Below are 21,082 nucleotides of genomic sequence, written 5' to 3'. Positions count from 1 at the left end.
ATTATAATCTTTATAATTCATTATGGTTTTCCAATTTGTCTGTAAAAAATGTTGGCTGTCCGTAATTTTTGGATAAGTTGTCAAGATAAAAGAAAAATTCTGGTTGGCAACCCTGGTGAGCCCTTCTACAAGAGACATTTCTGTTCTTTTATTACATGGATGGCTATTCACTAGTGTTGATCGAGCACCAAAGCGCTCGGGTGCTCTGGTGCTTGAGTAGAACACCTCGGAATGCTCGGGTGCTCTACAGAGCACCCGAGCACAATGGAAGTCAATGGGAGAACCCGAGCATTAAATCAGGCACCCCCTGCTCTGAAGAGGGGAGGGTGCCTGGTTCACAAGAAAAGGTCAGAAATAGATGAAAACACCACTGAAATTGTTCAGGAACAGCATGGGGAGGATGTCTGGATGCAACTTGGACTCCCAGGCCTCTGCTGGGAATGATATTGTCCGAGTAGTACGCCACTTTTACAGACTGACAATAATACGCACAAAACCGAAGATAAAATCGATTTTAGAGGAAAAATGCTGTTGCTGTGTGTTTCCCTCGTCTCCCCTCCTCGGTTGCCCAAGGAATTACGTAGGGTAGTACCCATAGCAGGTTTATTCCATCTGTTCAGCGTGGATTGGCCAAAGAGGAGGAAGAGCATGAGGAGATTGAGAGTCATCCTCCTGATGAGGACAGTGAAGTCTTGTCTGTTGGGACTCTGGCACACATGGCTGACTTTATGTTATGCAGCCTTTCCCGTGACCCTCGCGTTATACGCAATTTGGCAAACACTGATTGCTGTATGTTCACTCTCCTCGACCCCCGCTACAATGAGAACTTCTCATCTCTCATTCATGTGGTGAAGAGAGGACTAGCAAAATGGTGCAATACCAGAAGGTCCTTGTGGAAAAATTTCTCCCAAAATTTCTAGCTGACTACACTGTCGGCAGAGTACATAGTTCCTTGGGCAACCAAGGAGGGGAGACGAGGGAAACACACAGCAGTTCCAACAGAGGCAGGGCAACACGTTCCAAGGCCTGGGACAGTTTCATGACACCCCGCCAGCACCCTCACCCTGATGCGTGGCCTAGTGTCACAAGGAGGGAAATGTTTTGGAAGATGGTGAAGGAGTACGTAGCAGACCATGTCAGTGTCCGCAGTGATCCCTCTGTGCCTTACAACTATTGGGTGTCCAAGCTGGACACATGGCACTCTAGGTGCTAGCCTGCCCTGCCACCAGCTTTTTGTCAGAGCGGGTATTTACTGCTGCTGGGGGCATAATTACTGATAAGCGCATCCGCCTGTCAACTTAAAATACTGACAGGTTGACTATTATTAAATTGAACAAGGCCTGGATTGCCCCTGACTTTTCTACTCCACCAGAGGAAAGCGGCTGAACATAAACTTTAAATGTGGCTTTTATGGTGTATTGAATACACTGTATTCCCATGCACCCCTTCCCCCACAAAAAAGGTATATGGTTCAATCTTCCTTTCTCGTCCTCCTCCTCCATCATATCAACATGCTTATTAGGCTGCCCTCGCTCCTAATGTTTTAGAGGGTCAGCTCAGCAGAAGACCCTCACCCCTAATGTTTTAGAGGGTCACTAGCAGCCCCTCGCCCATAATGTTTTAGATGGTCAGATCAGCAGCAGGCCCTCGTCTCTAATGTTTTAAGGGTCAGCTCAGCAGCAGACCCTCACCCCTAATGTTTTAGATGGTCAGATCAGCAGCAGGCCCTCACCCTTTATGTTTTAGAAGGTCACCAGCAGGCCCTTGCTCCTAATGTTTTTGAGGGTCAGCAGCAAGCCATCAATTATAATTTTTCAAGGGTGTGTATGATGCCCTCCTTTATGTGTAATAAAGGGTGTATTGGAGTGCCAGTTCCTTGTAATTTTTGCCAGCCCTTTCAATTAGTGCATAGGCTTTATGAGTGTAGGAGTCCCACTACCTGAACAATTGTACTACAATGTGAATGAGGTCCTCCATTATGTGATATACAGGTTGTATATGTCTCTTCCTTGTAATTTTTGGCAGCACTTGCACTTTATATACAAGTAAATATAGAGAAAAGAATGTTTCCTACCAATTTTTCCTCTAAAATCGATTTTATCTTCGGTTTTGTGCGTATTATTGTCAGTCTGTAAAAGTGGCGTACTACTCGGACAACATCATTCCCAGCAGAGGCCTGGGAGTCCAAGATGCATCCAGACATCCTCCCCATGCTGTTCCTGAACCATTTCAGTGGTGTTTTCATCTATTTCTGACCTTTTCTTGTGAACCAGGCACCCTCCCCTCTTCAGAGCAGGGGGTGCCTGATTTAATGCTCGGGTTCTCCCATTGACTTCCATTGTGCTCGGGTGATCTGTAGAGCACCCGAGCATTCCGAGGTGTTCTACTCAAGCACCAGAGCACCCGAGCGCTTTGGTGCTCGATCAACACTAGTGAATAGCCATCCATGTAATACAAGAACAGAAATGTCTCTTGTAGAAGGGCTCCCCAGGGTTGCCAACCAGAATTTTTCTTTTATCTTGACAACTTATCCAAAAATCACGGACAGCCAACATTTTTTACAGACAAATTGGAAAACCATAATGAATTATAAAGATTATAATTAGGGATGAACGAATTGACTTTGGATGCCTGATCCGAAGTCGATTTGCATAAAACTTTGTTTGAATACTGTACGGAGCGAGTGCTCCTAACAGTATTAGAATGTATTGGCTCCGTTGAGCTGAAGTTATTACTTCGCGAAGTCTCGCAAGACTTTGGGTTATAATAACTTCGTAAATTAATTTCTACTGTAAAAAACCTTGGTACCGAACTCGGGTTCGGTTCCAAGGTACCACCTGGAACTGAACCCGAGTTCGGTACAAAGGTATTTTACAGTAGAAATTAATTCACAAAGTTATTACCCGAAGTATACTTCGCGAAGTAATAACTTTTGCCTATCGGAGCCAATACAGTATTCAAATGCTCCGTAAAAGAATTCAAATTAAGTTTTATGCGAATCGACTTCGGATGTAGCATACGAAGACGATTAGCTCATTTCTTATTATAATACATATCTACAGCTCAGTATACTGATAGTAATGTAGTCAAGTACCACCAGCCTCCAAAAAATCTGACACATCTATTTTTTTTTCAAGCACACAGGAAAAAAGTAACCTATTATTTGTTTCCGGACTGTCCAGAAATTTCTGGATGGTTGGCAACCCTGGGGCTCACCATTCTGCCTCATTAAAATAGGCCATGAGTGGAAAAGTCAATCTGGCCTAATAGGTCATACTTTACTGTATGTTACAAATATTGTCTTCTTGAGATAACCTTGTTAAAATAGCATTGATTGTACTGCCATTATGGGTCCTTGTGTCCAGAGAAATAGGGGTATTCTTAGTTAACTAAATGATAGCGAGTGCTAGTTCTGTTTATGATCCCCACTTGAGTTAAGGGAGCTGAGCCATGATACCAAGCACAGCCACTGTACAATGTACCGAGCTGTGCTTGGTGAGCTGTGAGGAGGCCACAGTGTTAGTGGAAATGCTGCAGCCTCTTCAAAGAGCTGATCGGTGGGGGCGCCACAAGTCAGACCCCAACCGATCACATACAAATGACCTATCCTGAGGATAGAGCTTCAGTATAAAACACTTAGAAAACCCGTTTAACAACATAATCAAATCATGGGTGGCACAACTTTTTTCTCAATCATTCATTCAATCTGAGCTTAACATTTTATGTATGGTCTCCAATGGCAATTAATTATATTATCTACATGAAGCTCAACAGTATTTGTAATAACGATTTACACAAAATGTTTGTATGAACATGCAAACCGGAAGTTTTGGAATAGTGCCTCTAGATCTAAGATATGTAGAAAATCATTAAAAATGTTGTTTCCATTGACTAATAAGCACATATTATGCTAGTTTCACGCTAGCGCTTAACTGTTCTGGTAGAGGAGCAACCTGCTGAATTTCGTCGTATTCGGCATAGCTTTCCCTGTTGGAGCCCATTGACTATAAACTATAACTGGACCCAGTGGGGATGTGGCCTGTTTGCGGCATTTATCTTACTTTGGGTTGAGATTTAAAGGAATTCAGAATCAGCTGCTAGTTTTCCATAGAGTTACGGTCTCAATTCATAATATTTTTCCATTTACAATGGTCACTTAACCAACCAATATTGTAACTTGAGGAACTGAATAATAATAATAATAATAATAATAATAATAATAATAATAATAATCTCAAAAACCTAAGAGCGAAGGTACACAGGGAAGTGTATAGAAAGCCAGTGTGCTGTCAACTTCAATGCTTTTTTCACCCATGATTTCTCAAGATTAATTATTTTACATTCAGTGATTAAATATTCAAAAGATGTTTTACCAACTATATACTGTATATATATATGTATATATATATATATATATATATATATATATATATCATATTATTACGACTATAAGACACACTTTTTTTCCCTAAGAGGTGAGGGCAGCACTGCAGTGGCTGTACCCATCTCCCATGATCTAAGGCTGATGGGGGTCTGATGGGAGGCTGATCTGAGCCTAATAGAGGCTGGGGGGTATGATGGCAGGCTGATGGACTTTGAGGGGCCTGACTGAGGCTGAGAGAGCTGGGGGCTGATTTTGGGGTCTGATCTGAGGTCTGATGAAGAATGGGGGTCTGATTTGGGGGTCTGATGAGGATCTGATCTGAGGTCTGATGAAGAATGGCGATCTGCTCTGAGGTCTGATGGAAAAAAAAATCTTATTTTCCTCCTCCAAATCCTAGGTGCATCTTATAGTCTGAAAAATACAGTAATACTAACACGACAACATAATTTATCCTATAAAAATTACTTTTACATTGATACTTTGAACTTACCAATCCTCCACAGGTACTGAAGGAAGCAAATGATCCATGATGTCCAAGAACAGTGCCACTATAATAGCAATCTCTATCTGTATTCCCAGTATTCAATGACTCCTTCTTGTCTCGCTTCCTCTCTTCAACCACAAAGGTCGGAGACAAAAAGCGGTTATCCTTTTTCAGTAGAAGATACAGGTCCTTTCCAAAGGCAGAAATCTTCACTTTCATCTTTTCACTGTTATCTATTGATTGGACTATAGAACTATTAAATTTTCCAGAACGTGATGTTAAAGTGGATGAAGAAATACTGGGAGGAGATGTATTTACTGATTTTGCTCTAGAAAACCAAGGAATAGGAGCAAAATGGTAAAGCTCATGAGACTCATGTTCTTCATATTGCTCCTCATCCTGATCTGTTTGTCGATGGAAATATCTTGGAGTAGATGAATGAAAGGATACAGAACGAACTTCTCTTGAACTAACAGCAGCCTGATTATTTGGTGAAGGAAAACCCTCATTGCTATCATTTCTGTAGGCATCTTGAGCACCTGACTCCACTATAGTCCTTCCATCTTGACCTTTTTCCTGTGGGCCCCAAAGAGATGGAAAAATGACTTCCCATTCCTCATCCCATGGGGAGGATGAAATAATACCTTAAAAACATAATATCAAGGCAGAAGATTATTTGCAAGGAAGTGGTGGTCCTATTTATGTATCAAGGTCAACATAAGGTCTAAAAAAAATAGACTAACAGCTTGTGCAAGTGGTAATAAAGGGGTTCTGTAGGCGGTATATATATATATATATATATATATATATATATTATCCTCTGGATAGTTCATCAATATCTGATCGGCAGGGGTCCAACACCCAGCACCCCGCCGATCAGCTGTTTAAAGAAGAGGCGGCGCTCCATGCAAGCGCTGCTTCCTCTTCATTACACTGCCTGTCGTCTCAGAAGTGCAATGTAATTACAAACAGATAATCGGTAAGGGTGCCGGGTGTCAGACCCCCGACAATCAGATATTGATGACCTATCCTGAGGATAGGTCATCAATATATATACCGCCTGCAAAACCCCTTTAAAGTGTAACTGCCATTTCACTACCAAAATTAAATTAAATATATGTGATGCTGAAGGGAAGATATTCATGAAGCTGCATTTTTCAGCTAATTTTACCTTTCTGATGTCTGTATTCAGCCCTTAGCAACCATATTTCTCTGTGCCTCTATTTCAGCAACTTCCTAAGATGGCCTCTGCTGCTCTTCCTGTGATGATCTTTGCCCTTCCTAGAGCCCATCCTGTATTTCCCTCACTTCCCATAAGCCGTTGCTCTCCTCACATGAACTAGCAGGACCAATCAGAATGCAGATAACTTCCCACAGTACCCAGAGCAGTGTGTATCCTTACATACAGCTAACCAGAGACAAGCCCTGCATTTACGTTAAATCAGTAAGCATTTCTTTTAACCTCTTCATAGCCAGCTGTCCCTCATTCTCTTCCAGACTGACAGCTAGTAATATGTATTGACATTCCAAGCTTTCAGACAATACCAGAATTACATAAATCTGTTCAGTACAGGGGAAGATATCAATGATAGAAATCGGGATGCTGTGAATGAAGCTGAAAGTAAAAGCAGATTTTACCCGTGTTTATTCCCAACTGTATTTCTAACAGTGATTTCTCCTCTGTTGCTTGGACTAGAGCTGTCATTCTGTCATGGTTATTTATGAAAGTCTGGACTGTCAGCTTTCAAACAAGACCAGTTGCATATTTCTAGCTGCTACCATTGAGAAGATATCACCATCTAAAGCAGCCCACCCCCCTCCACTTTCTGCCTCAGCCTAGCTCAAGGCTGTCTATTTATGCCACTATGGTGGCGTTAAAAAGTCCCATATTTGCGCTGTAATTTGCGACATTTTGATCTTCTCACACATTTTCTAAAGTGTTCAGAAAAGGACGGGGCTTAGTGGGAGGAGCAGAGCCTATTGCGGCTTGCTGGATTTAGTATAATTTACGCCATAAACTGGCAAGTTATAGCTAAACTGTACTCCAGCCCTATCTGGCGTCTATTTGTGTTTCAGGTACACAAAGTGCCTGAGATACTCCTAATGCGCCATCTATTAAATAAATTAGGTGCATCTCTCTCCAGCGCAGGGGGATCAAGATTAGAGTATGGGGACATAAGTCTTGATAAATTTCCCCCAATATAGTCTGTATTTAGTATTAATGTAAGCTCCTTGCTTTGTAAAGGGGTGCATATTTATTATCTTCACTGCTAAAAGACCTGAAGTCACCTCCAACTCTGTTGTAGACTTATGATCTCATGGTTACAAAGGGAATTCCTGAAATGTATATCTTCTACAGAAAAATCTTTATACAACACTATGATAAAATTAGACAGCAGATACCAGTTTAAGGATGGTACTAGCTCTCTTTAAAGAGAACTGTCTCATTAGTGCCACCTTCGGATATGGCTACCTATGAGTTAGTGTCTGACTTTTTAACAAGTCTTGAAACATAACAAGGGAAAATAACCAAGCCAAATATCTATCTGCAGATAGCTGCATTGCCACTAAGTCTCCATACACAGCTGGTCTCCTAAAGGGGAACCTGTCACCATGAAAATGCAAAGTAATCTGTAGGCAGCATGTTATAGAGCAAGAGGAGCTGAGCAGATTGATATATACCGTATTTTCGCCCCATAAGACGCAACTTCCCCCCTCCCCAAAGTGCATCTTATGGGGCTTCATTAGTACCGGAGAACCGGGAAGCGGTGAAAGCTCTGTACTCACCGCTTCCTGGTCCTCGGCTTGGCTATCAGCTGTGCAGGGCTGTGCACATTGTGAGGGCTCTCTGTGACCTCACACTGTGCGCCGCGTTACACAGCCGACAGCAGGATGAAGAGGATCGCGATGGTGAGGAGCGGTGGCATCCAGGAGCAGGAGAGGTAAGTAGTTTTTTATTTTATTTGCACTGGGGGCTGATGGCTGACATATAGGGGTTGATATATGGGGCTGATGGCTGACATATAGGGGTTGATGGCTGACATATGGGGGCTGATGGCTGACATATAGGGGTTGATATATGGGGCTGATGGCTGACATATGGGGGCTGATGGCTGACATATGGGGGCTGATGGCTGACATATGGGGACTGATGGCTGACATATGGGGGCTGATGGTTGACATATAGGGGGCTAATGGTTGAATATATGGGGCTGGTGGCTGACATATAGGGACTAATGGCTGACATATTGTCATGCCCTGCTCAGGTTATGTGCAGAGGTATGCCAGGTTAGCAGCACGTGTGCAGTTTTTTGTTTTGGAGTTGAGCTGTATCCGCCTCCCTTCAGGTACACTGGGTGGGGTCGTTTGTATGAGTTTAAATTACGCCCCTTCCCAGTGTCCTGTGCGGGTTATAGCTTCTATCTTGCTCAGTGGAAGGAAGGAAGGAAGGAAGGAAGGAAGGAAGGAAAGAAAGAAGGATTTGCTGTATCTGCTCTGTGACAAGATAAGTTGGTTTTGTTTTCTTGGGTGTGTTCTGTCTAGGCTGTTAGAGAGACGCCTGCCTCCTCCAGGTCTAAGGAAGCAAGCTGTCTCTTTCCCCCTGTCACCATCTTAGGGATTTTAGGGAATCTTCAGCCTTAGGCATGGGGGCATGTTTATTCCCACCTCTAGGTTCTGAACGTGGGCACAGAAGTCTAGGGAGAGCTGGTAGGGATTTGTAAGAAGGTGACCTTTATCCCCAGCTTCTGGCCTAGACACTTGTTTGTGGATTTCTGTTGTATCTTGTCCAGCGTGACACATATAGGGGCTGCTGGTTGACATATGGGGGCTGCTGGCTGACATATGGGGGCTGCTGGCTGACATATGGGGGCTGATAGATGGCTGACATATGGGGGCTGATAGATGGCTGAAGGATGGGCGGTTGATCTGAGGCAATGGGGGTCTGATCTGAGGTCTGATTGACATTAGGGGTCTGATTGGGGCTGTAAGCTGAGGTCTGATTAACTTTGGGGGTCTGATTGCTGGTCTGACTTGAGGTGTAATGGAAAATATTTTTTTCTTATTGTTCTCCCCTAAAACCTAGGTGCGTCTTATGGGTCGGTGCTTCTTATAGGGCGAAAAATATGGTAGTTTTGTGGGAAAAGATCTAAATAACTTTTATATCACTGCTCATTCTGGACTTTGAAGTCAAGGAGGTGGTCTTATCAGTGATTGACAGCTATCTCTGTATACACAGTCATAGAGGGAAGGCTGTCAATCACTGATAGGACCGCTGTCAATCTACTGCCGCCTATAGCAGGTGGCTACCCTGTATGTCAATGTCCAGCACTTTAAAGAGCCTTGAAATTACTGCAGGAATTTTAGCCAAAACAAAGACTTCGCCAAAGGGATGACTATCTGTAAGCTGCTGTTATAAATTCCTTGCCCCACATCAGTACAGAGCAGGACACTGGTTGGTTTGGTGAGAAGCCTTTGAAGTAGTTTTATTTTGAAGGGGGGTAATGTTGTTTTTCTTTGAGTTGACTGCCAGCTGGCATAGGGTGTCTTGCAGGCACTGCTCCCAATATAGAGGTCTGCAAATTAACTCTCCTCCACAGGGAGAAGAAGTGCCTCTCTACTGCCAACTATTGGAAGTAGCTCCCCAGAAAGCAGAATATGTATCAGTTTATAAAATCTTACATGAATAAATCTTAAACATTGTATAAAGAACAGTTTGACAAATTGCTTATATACTTTGTGTTAAAACTCATCCTTTTCTAAATTTTTGCTTTTTGTCAGTAAATGCAAACATTGTTTTAACCCAGAGGCCAACACCCTGTCCTGACTAATTATTTCTCAGTTGAGGGTATATATCAAGTTTAGGCAACACAAGTCTCTCTCTTATCCTATCCTGAGGGTTTGTATAAGATAAGCTGTGCTTTTAAGTCGAGGCTGTTAACCTTACAGAGGATTGTCTGAATTGTACATATACAAGATGGGGAAAAGAATAGGGACATCTACACATTACATCTGCAGGACTGCATCCCAGTCCAGGCATAATATAGCGTTGCCGCCACCCTTTGCTTCCACTCTGGGAATACTTTCTACAAGATTTTGGAGTGTGTCTGTGGGAAGTTTCACCCATTTATCCAGAAGAGCATTTGTGAGGTCACACACTTATGCTGGACGAGAGGGCCTGGCTCACAATCCCCAAAGGTGTTTGATCTACAGTATGTGAGCTAGTCAAGTTCCTCTACCCCAAACTCACCTAATCATGTCATTATGGATCTTGCTTTGTGGGGAACAGTCATGCTGGAACAGAAAAGTGCCTTTCCTAAACTATTCCTACAAAATTGGAATTATAGAATAGTCCAAAATGTCTTAATATTCCGAACCATTTAGATCTCCCCTCACTGCAACTAAGGAACTTAGGTCAACCCCTGAAAATCATAGCATTTCATAGCATTATTAATTCTCCACCAAACTTAGCGCAATGCTTTCAGAGAGGTAATATTCTCCTTGCATTTGTCATACCCAGACTCATCTATCAGACTGCCAGATAGAGAAGCATGACCATTCCACAGACCATGTTTCCCCTGCTCCAGAGTCTAGTGGCAGTGTGCACCATTCACAAGTATTCAAGATTCTTAGGCAGGCAGTAACACCAAATACAGGTGCAGCTTGTATTACGGCGATGCTGAGTATATTTCCAAAGCATAAGAACATCAAATATTCAAAGTAGTAGAAGAAATATGCACATCACTCCCCAATCGTTATACACTTCATTATTTGTTCTTAGTCCATTTACAAGATTACACACTTGCGATTGGAGTTAAAGCAAATAGACAGTATATGTCGCACATTATTAGTTGTTACAAAACTATACAATATTAGTATAATATTGTGATAGGTATTCAGTTCTAATAAGTATACAATTGTTTTATCCAAGCAGACATACTGTATAGTCTCAGTCTGAGAAATCAAACTGGCGTCTACTTCCAGAAATATGTCATGTCTCCAGCAGATAGGTTTAGCCCTTAGTAAGCTAACAAGACATGATGCATTCCCATTGTGAACCTCCTGACACGCTGTATCAAGCAAGGTACACTGTGACCAGTAGCCACTGATTTCTTAAAAGGGTTTTCTGCTTTTTCTAACCTATCCTCAGGACAGAGCATTTGTAGTTACACTCTGTCCCATTGAAGTGACTAGGACATACAAACCCCCACATACCTGATATTTGTGATGTATCCTGAGGATAGATCAGTGATGTCTCACCTCCGACACTCCAGCTGTGGTAAAACTACAACTCCCAAGAAGCACACTTGTTTGGCTATTCTCAGAACGCCATAGAAATGAATGGAGCATGCTGGGAGTCGTAGTTTCACCACAGCTGGAGTGGGGGGGGGGGCTTAGCCATCACTGGGATAGATCATCAATATGGAGAAAGCAGACAACCCCTTTAAGTCCCCTAAATCTGACAAACATCTGCTTACCATCTTACTTATATAATAGAAGTCACAAGAACATTTCATATAGTACACAACATACTCTTGTTGACAAGTCCTTGATCTTAAGTATCACAAAACCTAACTGTATGCATTTCTCTTTGGCTCTCTCCTCAAGAGACAATTCCTGTCCTAGGCTTCTCACCCAGTTTAGCCAGTAGTCTCTGCTCTGCACTGATGAGGGGCAATCACCCTGAAAGAGCTGTCTGCAGATGAGGTGCTGGCTTATTTAATATCCAAGTCACGTTTCAAGGCCTAATTAAAGGCTCGAACATTGACTTATAGGATAGCTGCCTTACATCTGGTGGCATTAGAGGCAGAGCTTGTTAACAGCTCATTTGCATTCATTTCTTTTTTAACAAATTGCCCACAAAAGGAACAGGACATACAGGTGAAATTTTAAAAATTAGAATATCGTGCAAAATTCATTTATTTCAGTGATGCTACTTAAATTAGAATATTGTGAAAAGGTTTACTGTTCTAGGCTCAAAGTGTTACACTCTAGTCAGCTAATTAATCCCTCCCACCTGAGCAATGGGTACCTGAGATTGTGACTTTGGGGTTTTCATAAGCTGTAAGCCATAATCATCCAAATTTTAACAAATAAGGGCTTGAAATATCTCGCTTTGCATGTAAAGTGAGGCCGGACTGGAGGCTTAGCCTTAGGAGGAGGCCGGCATGACGGGGTGGTTCAGGGAAGAAGGAATGGGGATTGGGCAGTTTAAGTTGCTGGGGGTTAGTAATTTGGGGGGGAGGGTCTGGGATTTAAGAGGGGGCTGTGGGGATAAAAAGGGGCGCCATTTTAGACGAGAAAGCAGGTAACCCCCGCCCACCCTCCCTTGTTATGATGGTTTATGTTCTTGATCCTGTTTGTGTAAGGTGAAAACAATTTGGGGGATGTTCTTTGGGATTGGTGTTGTCGCGGCAACTGTGGAGGTGGGAGGTCCTCAAAGTTGCCAGGTTGCTGTGGAGGGGAGGGCCCTACAGTTGGGGCTAGACTCCCTTGGTTGGTGACAGATTTAAGGGGTCCATCGGTTGGTGCCTCCGAGCTGGTGCTTAATGGCTGGAGGCAAGGTGGAGTTCCCCATATAGGATTTAATTATTTTAAGCTTCGAGGACCTTCCTTCGTCGGTAATGTTCAGAATGTTCATAATTTGTGTAGATGTAAATAACAAAACGTCTGCTGTTGCCGATTAAAATTCACCGCTGTGTCAGTGTGGCTATTGGGAAAAAGGTGAAATGATCCTGGGGCATAGGTTGGAGAGTTAGCGGACCAGTAACAATGTCATGAGTCTCATATATTAGTTTCACCTATATATGTTTACTCATTGGAAGTGACTAATCCAACCATATACTATAACTAGTGACTTTACTTTTCATTAATTCTTCCCTCCACACTTCCTCCTGCAGGTATTATTAAAGGGGTTATCCGAGTTAATAAAAAAAAAAAAAAAAACTCTTAAAATCCATCAGGATATACATATAATTTGGTTAAGCTAGATTTCATCAAGTTAAAACCCATATTTACACCTTTTCATGGTTCTGTCATTGCTTTGTTTACATGCTCAAGTACAAGGTGAGGGGGCATATAACAACAAAGCCTGAGCTCTGCCTCATGAATATTTGTGGGCGTGAACAACCTGACCTTCCCCTCACCCTGCTCTGCACTTTGCATTAAAAAAAAAAACACGATCATCTCCTAGCTCACACTGGCAGAAGATCTTCCTGTCACATTGCAGCTGCCGGATCCGCTGATCAGTATGACAACTGACAGAATTTGTAGACGGATCCGGGTGCGGATCCGTCTAGAAATGCATTGCAAGAAAGGATCCGTCTATCCGCTTGTCATGCGGATGAACGGATCCGTGTGGCAGTGTTTTTCCCAGTTTTCATGGTCTGTGCATGCGCAGACCGGAAGGACGGATCCATCCTTCAGTTGTTTTTCAATGCAGGATCCGGCAGGCAGTTCCGTCGTCAGAACTGCTCGCCGGATCACTCTGCTGCAAGTGTGAAAGTAGACTTAGTCCTGCGAACTCTCGCCGTGCTGCGCCGGAGCTCCGCCCCGTCCCCATTATAGTCAATGGGGACGGAGCGGCAGTCCAGCGGCACGGCCAAATAGCGGCAGGGCGGATCCGACAGGGTGAACAGCCTGCCAGATAAGTCCTGCCGCTAGTGTGAAAATACACTTACGCTAGTGTGAAAGTACCATTAGCAGTATCTGTATCTAAGCAATATCTATATTATTCAAATATATATTCAATATAGATATTGCTTAGATAAATATATGTATTGGTGGCAGATATGGATTATGTATAGCTGAATCCAAAAATATGATTGACATTTATTTATTTTTCCCAGGGGGTGTTCAATGTGTAATGTCTACTAGTGGGGGGGAGGGGGGGAAGGGCTGTAAGAACAGGGAACAGGGCTGTAAGAACAGGGAACAGGGCTGTAAGAACAGGGCTGTAAGAACAAGGAACAGGGCTGTAAGAACGATCCATGTGTATAAACTGGCACCTCTAGCCCAGTGAGTGCAGGAGCGATAACATACCCTGCTGCCGGAGAAGAGGTCGCCTCGGCTCTGGTATGTACTGGGCATGAGCGATCGCATACCATCGCCGAGGCAGTGTGAGGAGAGCTGGAGAGGGGCGGGCACCAGAGGCTCTGAAGTCTCGTTTACAGAGCCTGGCCACTCCCTCAAGCAGGGAGAAGCCTGTAAACGAGACGCCAGCACCAGAGCCGGCTTGCTGACGTCAGGGGTCACATGACCCAGAATTAAACTGGCCAAACGGGGAAAGATAGCTTATAGAAGTGATTTAAAGAAACTTTCAGTGAACTAGAATAAGAGTAATTAGAATACATTTATTTAAGTCGGATAACCCCTTTAAGTAGAGTACTGTATGAAGAGTACAACTGCTGGCTCCAGATTGATAATTTGTATGTGAATACTCATCCCTGTTTGCCCACTGTGTGCCTGCAATACAGACCTGAAATACATTGAGAGTACTGCTACTAGAGTCCTCTCCATTATGTGTGCATGCTCATGAGTAGTGTTGGGCGAGCATGCTCGGCTGAACATCGCGTGTGCTCGAGCGCGATGCTCGAGTCAGTGTATTTAAATCTAATTTAGCCTCTATTTCTGAAAAGTTTCTGGCAGGATTCGAACTCACAACCTTCTACATTACAGCCAAGAATCTTAACTACTACACTATAGAGCTGCATGGCCAGTTACTTTAAAAAAATATATATAAATATGAGACTTCTGCTGCATAGGAATACTTAGTAAGTAAGTATCCCACCAGAAACCTTTCAAAAAAAGAGGCTAAATTAGATTTAAATAGACTGGGTGTCCCCAAGCACTGACTCCATATATGGACATAGCTATATATGGAGTCAGAGCAGGGACTCCTAAGCTAAACTAGAGTCCCAACACCCTCCCCTCTTCAGAGCAGGGGGCGCCTGGTTTAATGCTCGGGTTCTCCCATTGACTTCCATTGTGCTTGGGTTCTCTGTAGAGCACCTGAGCATCGGGAAGTGTTCTACACGAGCACCAGAGCACACAAGCACTATGGTGCTCAACCAACACTACTTATGAGTCCTCCCAATGTGTCCCAGGGTCAGTTTACCAAAGCACAGTGGGGAAATGGGGGTGACTATCCACATACACATTACAAATCTAGAGTTAGTGGCAACCATACTATTCGAATAGTGATGTACTTATTTGGGCTTAAAGGACCTGACAGATTTATTTTACTTTTCTTACCCACTTAAATTAAACTAAGGGGCACATTTATTAAGACTGGCAATTTAGACATAAACTGGTGGAGGTTCCGCCGAAGTTATGAAAATTCGCCGGCCTCTCCATAACTTCCGAGCTTCCGAGCTGTCTTACATTTAGACCTCTTTCTATGCCTGAAACAGGTATAGAAAATAATGAATGCGACTGCCTGCTGGCCTGTCCCCTTCTCCGCCCATATCACGCCCAATTATTTAGACCTGGCGTGAGCGGGGCGAAGTCGCAGATTATGGTGCAACTACCTGTTGCGCCACAATCTGTGCCTGAAATAAATCTAATTTAGGCATATTTCAGAATGATAAATGACTCCCAAAATGTTTATTGACTGCTATATCATGTAAGTCTGAGTCACTGTCACTTAACCAGTGTAATCATTTTGTTGCCATCAAATCGGATATTGAACTATATTAAAATGTCATTGTCTACTGTGTTTAACTCTTCTTGTGAAAAATATAAGATCTCCTTCGTTTTTAGCCCTTGTCTTTCGATATACTTTGCCAATGACTTCACTAGTGTAGTCTCCGGATTTCTATTAGAACTTTAGCTGCTCTGCATGAATAGTAAAATATACATAAAAATAAGAAACATAAGAATTGTCCACAGGGATAAATTAGTGAAAAGCACATTAACTACAGTTCACAGTACAATGTTGGATTAGTCACATCTAATAGGTAACCGTAGAGGTGGGTCCTGTTCCTTTTGTGGTCAATACATTAAAGAGAGGTGTATACAAATGGGTCCTGTGATGCATCAGATCAGGGACAACATTCCATATTGATTATATTAGTTGGTGCACTGTATTAAATGTCCTTGTAATTTCTACTATATAGTTAAAACTATAATACCTGTGTCTGCCATATTTAGGGAACTTAAGGCTACTTTCACACTAGCGGCAGGACGGATTCGACAGGCTGTTCACCCTGTCGGATCCGTCCTGACGCTATTTTGCCGTGCCGCCGTACTGCCGCTCCGTCCCCATTGACTATAATGGGGTTGGGGGTCGGAGCTCCGGCGCAGCACGGCAGTGCACGGCGAGAGGCCGCCGGACTAAAAGTACTGCATGTCCGACATTTTAGTCCGGCAACCTCTGCTACGCCGGAGCTCCGCCCCCGTCCCCATTATAGTCAATGAGGACAGAGCAGCAGTCCGGCGGCACGGCAAAATAGCGGCAGGACGGATCAGACAGGGTGAACAGCCTGTCGGATACGTCCTGCCGCTAGTGTGAAAGTACCCTTAAGGGGTTATGCCATGATTTATGTAAAAAATGAAAATCAGACATGTAGAGTATGTTTCGTGGCGCAACCCCTTTAAAAAAAAAAAGTGCAGCTTGTGTAATACTGTGCTGCAGGGAGGGGAATGCATTGGGCTGATGTTTGTGGGCTTACTGAGGGTTAAATCTATCTGCTAGAGACATGATATATTGCTAGGAAGAGAAGCCGCTTTGATTTCTCTCACTGAGAATATGTGTGCACTTGGATTAAATAATTATAGCAATTTAAGTGCATATTTGTTATACCTGAATATCTATCACACTATTATACTATTATTGGACCTGTTTCTAAATAGTGCATCATTTTGTAACAATTATGAGTGGTGTATAATATATATAGGGGTCACAGCAGCAAATAGCATTTATAATGTAGTGACAGTTAATACAAGCCACTTACTAGTGTATATTGATTGTCCATATTGCCTCCTTTTCTGGCTGGATTCATTTTTCCATCACATTATACACTGCTCATTTCCATGGTTACGACCACCCTGCAATCCAGCAGCAGTGGTCGTGCTTGCACACTATAGGAAAAAGCACTGGCCTACGTGCGCCACCACGGTCCCTCCCAACAGAGAGGCGGAGCTTTTTCCTACAGTGTGCAAGCACGGCAACTGCTGCTGTTTAGAAGGGTGGTCGTAATCATGGAAACAAGCAATGTATCATGTGATGGAAAAATTATTCCAGCCATGATAAATGTCTCTTGCTGAAGTGACACAACCCCTTTAATTATATATTGGATCCTAGCATTTCATCACATTAGTACCGAAATAAAGCATCATGTGTGATGGAGTTCTGCTGTAACCAATATGGATTAAGACCTGTCTAAACGATAAACTGTTTTAGTTTCCTATAGCAACCAATCACAGTGCAGCTTTCATTTCTTATAGTGCTCTTGAAAAATGAAAGCTGGGCTGTGATTGGTTGCTATGGGCAACTAAAAGAGTTTTTCGTTTAGACAGTGTATAAATGAACCCCAAAGTATAGTTCTGAAACTATATATATATATATTTGCATTTGTATAGTGAATGCATGTTATTTAGACCAGCCAACGCTTTTCAGCTCATCTGACGTCTATTTTACTAAATGCTTGTATTCTCCATGAAATAACATTTCTGGGACATCTTTTCTTAGATCTGTGTTGTGCCAATCCTTGCTTATTCCTCCTGGAAAATTTAACAACAAACTAACTGTATGTTTCCATTTTCTTAGTCAAAGAGGTGTGTCCTTCCACAATCTGTCAGCACTAACTTGAAAGTGTCAGATCGGGCAGGGGCACACCCCCAACTTGAAACTCTAATGCTCAGTTTATTCATAAGCTTCTAGTATTAATAACAGAAGAACGTACAACATACAGTTCTCAGAAAAGAAACTGTTGGATTTATAATGGGAAAACACAAGCATGCTTACAGACATGTCAGGAGTGATGACCAGGTTCTCTTTAAACTGAGTTAAAAATGAAGCGGGTGGAGGTTGAATGGCACTGAGGGTGTATGCTGAACAATAATGAAGTGGGTAATTACTTACTGCTCTTATCTATTCCACTCATCAGTTGCTATACAAATCCCATTACTGGAAACACTGGTGAATAGATTCAGATTGACATAAAAAGTCAAATACTAGATCATTGTAAAGTATATTATACAACTGTACCCCAACTTTTTGTAACCTCTTGGGCTATGTTCAGACTTTATTATTGTTCATTCCTATATTAAACCATTTCAGTCACATTTATGTGGTGTTTCTGTGGGATTTGCCCAATTAATTCAAAAGTAGAAAAACTGTGGCATAAAAAATGTGTTAAAACTGTCATGGGGCATACACAGAGGTGAGGGGAGCCCCATAATAAATGTTAAAATGGACTTCCCTTTTGGGTGCAGATGAGACCACTTCAAATCACCTGGGGTAGGAGAACTTGGTGCTTATTTACCCCAGTTTAATTTCCATGAGCCTTTAAAGGGGTTATCCAACTCCAAAAATGCCCCCTCAAATGCCCGGGCCCCTCACATAGGTTGTACTCATCTCGTTCCCCGGAACCTGTGTCGCTTCTGATGCCAGCACGGCCATTACTGCATCTCCCTATTGCGCGGATCAAAACATTCAGCGACGGGGGTGGGGACAACCAATAAAAGGCCCTGAGATGGGAACGAGCCTCCCTAGCACCACGGGTGACTCTACCAAACGCTCATTCATTAGGTGATCCTATCATTCTGCCCAGGAACAATGATTTTTCATGGGGACGAGTGATCGCAGTGGTGGTCACTTGTCCTCATACAGCACGCGTGATTGCTGTCTTTAAAGGGGTTTTCCCATGACTAATATATACAATGAAAATCAGACATCATATAGTAAATGACAACCTCTTTCTGACACAGCTAGAACGAGCCCTGTACCTCACATGGATCCAGAGATCATCTCATTCATTGCTCTGCTAGATTTATATCAATCTGGCAGCTCAAGGGGAGTGTCTTTTCTGCTACAGCTAAGGGGGCGTGTCCATGTTCTACCTATCACAGCTCAGGGGGCGTGTCCATGCTCTCCCTATCACAGCTCAGAAGGCAGTTGAAGGATGAAACTGAGCATGTGCGGCCATCTCAGTGAGCAGGACAAAGAAATAAGAAAAAAACCAAACAGCAGGTGGCGCTATACAGATACATTTTGATGAATAACTAACTCAGTGGCTATGCTACATTTCTAATTATATGCTATTACAAAAGTACTCAGATCCAGGTTCTGATTTGAAAACTGTAGAATATTTTTCATGGGACAACCCCTTCAAATGCAGCCCTCATCTTCGCTGACGATTGAGCAACTATTGGGAATGTTTGTTCCCGATAATTGCCTGATATATCTGTCCGTATAAAAGGACTTTTCGTTATTTCTTACACCTTTATTGGCTTACGTTGTAGGACATGTGTAGAAAGGACCTTTGAACAGGTTTTTACCCCCCATTCATTTAGGCTGAATCCTCTCTCTTCAGGAGCCCAGTAGCTAAATGGTCTATAATATGCATTCTTCTATATTATATATGCTCATTATAATGGTACTGCAATGCACTTTATAATATAATAAAAAATGCACTATAAAGTAGATTTTACTATTGTTTTTTTAAATCTTTTTTTGCTACACCAACCCTGGTACATATCGCCACAGCAAATATATAGATATATAGAAAGTAATGTATTTATATCATGTTCATGTGTGTACCCTGTAATGGACAGAACATGAAATTGAAATGTACATACCCAAAAGTGACGCCCTCTGAATCCCTTATAATAACAGCAGTTCAGATTTCATTCAGTGTTAACTCCTGTCATTCACTCATTGACAAAACACCCAACTATCAGCAACCTGACACAGCTAGCAGTTCTGTGTAATTCGCCTTCAGCAAAACCTATGAATAGTCATGTTGACCTGGGAATCTGAACATGTGCTGAGCGAAATGAATTGGCTTTGCAGTATATTGTTCTGACGATACCTTCCTATACATTTTTAAACAGTTCATGGAAATAAAGTTCAAGGCAACATTCACAATACTACGTCTTACAACACACATGGAGCGAACCTAATAAAGGTATATTTTAAACGTGGTAAGATCAGAGTCCATTGCCAGTTTATACATATAGTGGCACTTAATTATTTTGATGCATGACAATACTACTCTCTCTGAATGAGGTATTACGATGACATGGAACATATAAAGACATATCAATGGACTTTAACATGGATGATAAACCTGCAGGGATAACCTTATGTCAGACTTTTCATCACTAGCTGGCCATGTAGCCATCAAAGATGAAAATGTATGAGTCCAGGATAAGACACAAGATAGCATGCACACCATGGAGGCATTCCACCTACCTGTACTGATCCTACATGACAGGAGACACAAGAACAGATAGACAAGGCAGCAGTTGCAGTGCAGTCCCATCCCTTTTTCTTGCCCCATCCACTTAATGGTCTAAACACATGGAACAGACGCTGAAAGAGTCTTAAATCTGCCAATGTGTGTTGCTTGCTTCCCCAGCTTTTTTTTTTCCAGCAAAGTTAGTGAATCACTGCCCAGAGAACAACTTTGCCTTTTTTTCCATCTTCGTCTGTGTGGATTATTGAAGGGGGGCAAAAAAGGGAAAATTATAACTTTTGGTTCAAGTGTTTCTTCTGCAATGAAAGAGTGAGTTTTTTCGTGTTATTGGTGCAAATCGGATTCCTTCTAAGCACAGTGAAGTAAGAGCTTCCTAGTAAAGGGAACCCACCAGATTGGGAGAGAGATGAAAGAAAAGGGGGTTTTGTGCAGGAAGAGAGAAATATAAAGCAGCTGCAAAGCAGACAAAAGAGGGAAAGAGATCAGATCTCCCTTGCACTCACACACATGCACATGCTGTACTGAATACTGCACACATTATCTTTGCCTCACACAGTTATAAGAGCAGCAGGAGGGGAGGAGAAGTAGGGAGAATGCTGTAGCTAACTAGGTGGCTATACAAGCTCAGACGTTCGCAGAGGAGGGGGCCTTCTCCTTCCAATGAAATGGGATTGGCTGCAAGCAAAGAATGATTAGCATAAATTGCACGTGAAATGGGAGCAGGTAGGAGTGCAGAACCTCAGAAGAGAGCCGTGAACTTCCAGATCAGCAGCAGTTCTGGACCAGTGTCAATGC

The 21,082-nt window shown here is 42.6% G+C and overlaps 1 protein-coding gene across 1 annotated transcript in view; it reads right to left on the bottom strand.

Annotated features, from left to right (window-relative positions):
* ADAMTS19 (ADAM metallopeptidase with thrombospondin type 1 motif 19) overlaps positions 1-20,437 on the bottom strand; it is a 366,657-nt gene extending 346,220 nt beyond the window's left edge. Inside the window, exons 1-2 of the mRNA XM_040415985.1 lie at positions 20,284-20,437; positions 4,875-5,512 (exon numbers count right to left, since the gene is read on the bottom strand). Of these exons, the coding sequence (XP_040271919.1) occupies positions 4,875-5,512; positions 20,284-20,371 (726 nt within the window). The 5' untranslated portion in view covers positions 20,372-20,437. The remainder of the gene's footprint in view (positions 1-4,874; positions 5,513-20,283) is intronic.
* Between the last annotated feature and the right edge of the window lie 645 nt (positions 20,438-21,082).

Source organism: Bufo bufo, chromosome 2 (genome assembly GCF_905171765.1).
Source record: "Bufo bufo chromosome 2, aBufBuf1.1, whole genome shotgun sequence".
In the NCBI taxonomy this organism is placed as follows: domain Eukaryota; kingdom Metazoa; phylum Chordata; class Amphibia; order Anura; family Bufonidae; genus Bufo; species Bufo bufo.
The sequence above is the reverse complement of the archived record's forward strand: the minus strand, read 5'-3'. Positions and strand labels throughout refer to the sequence as shown.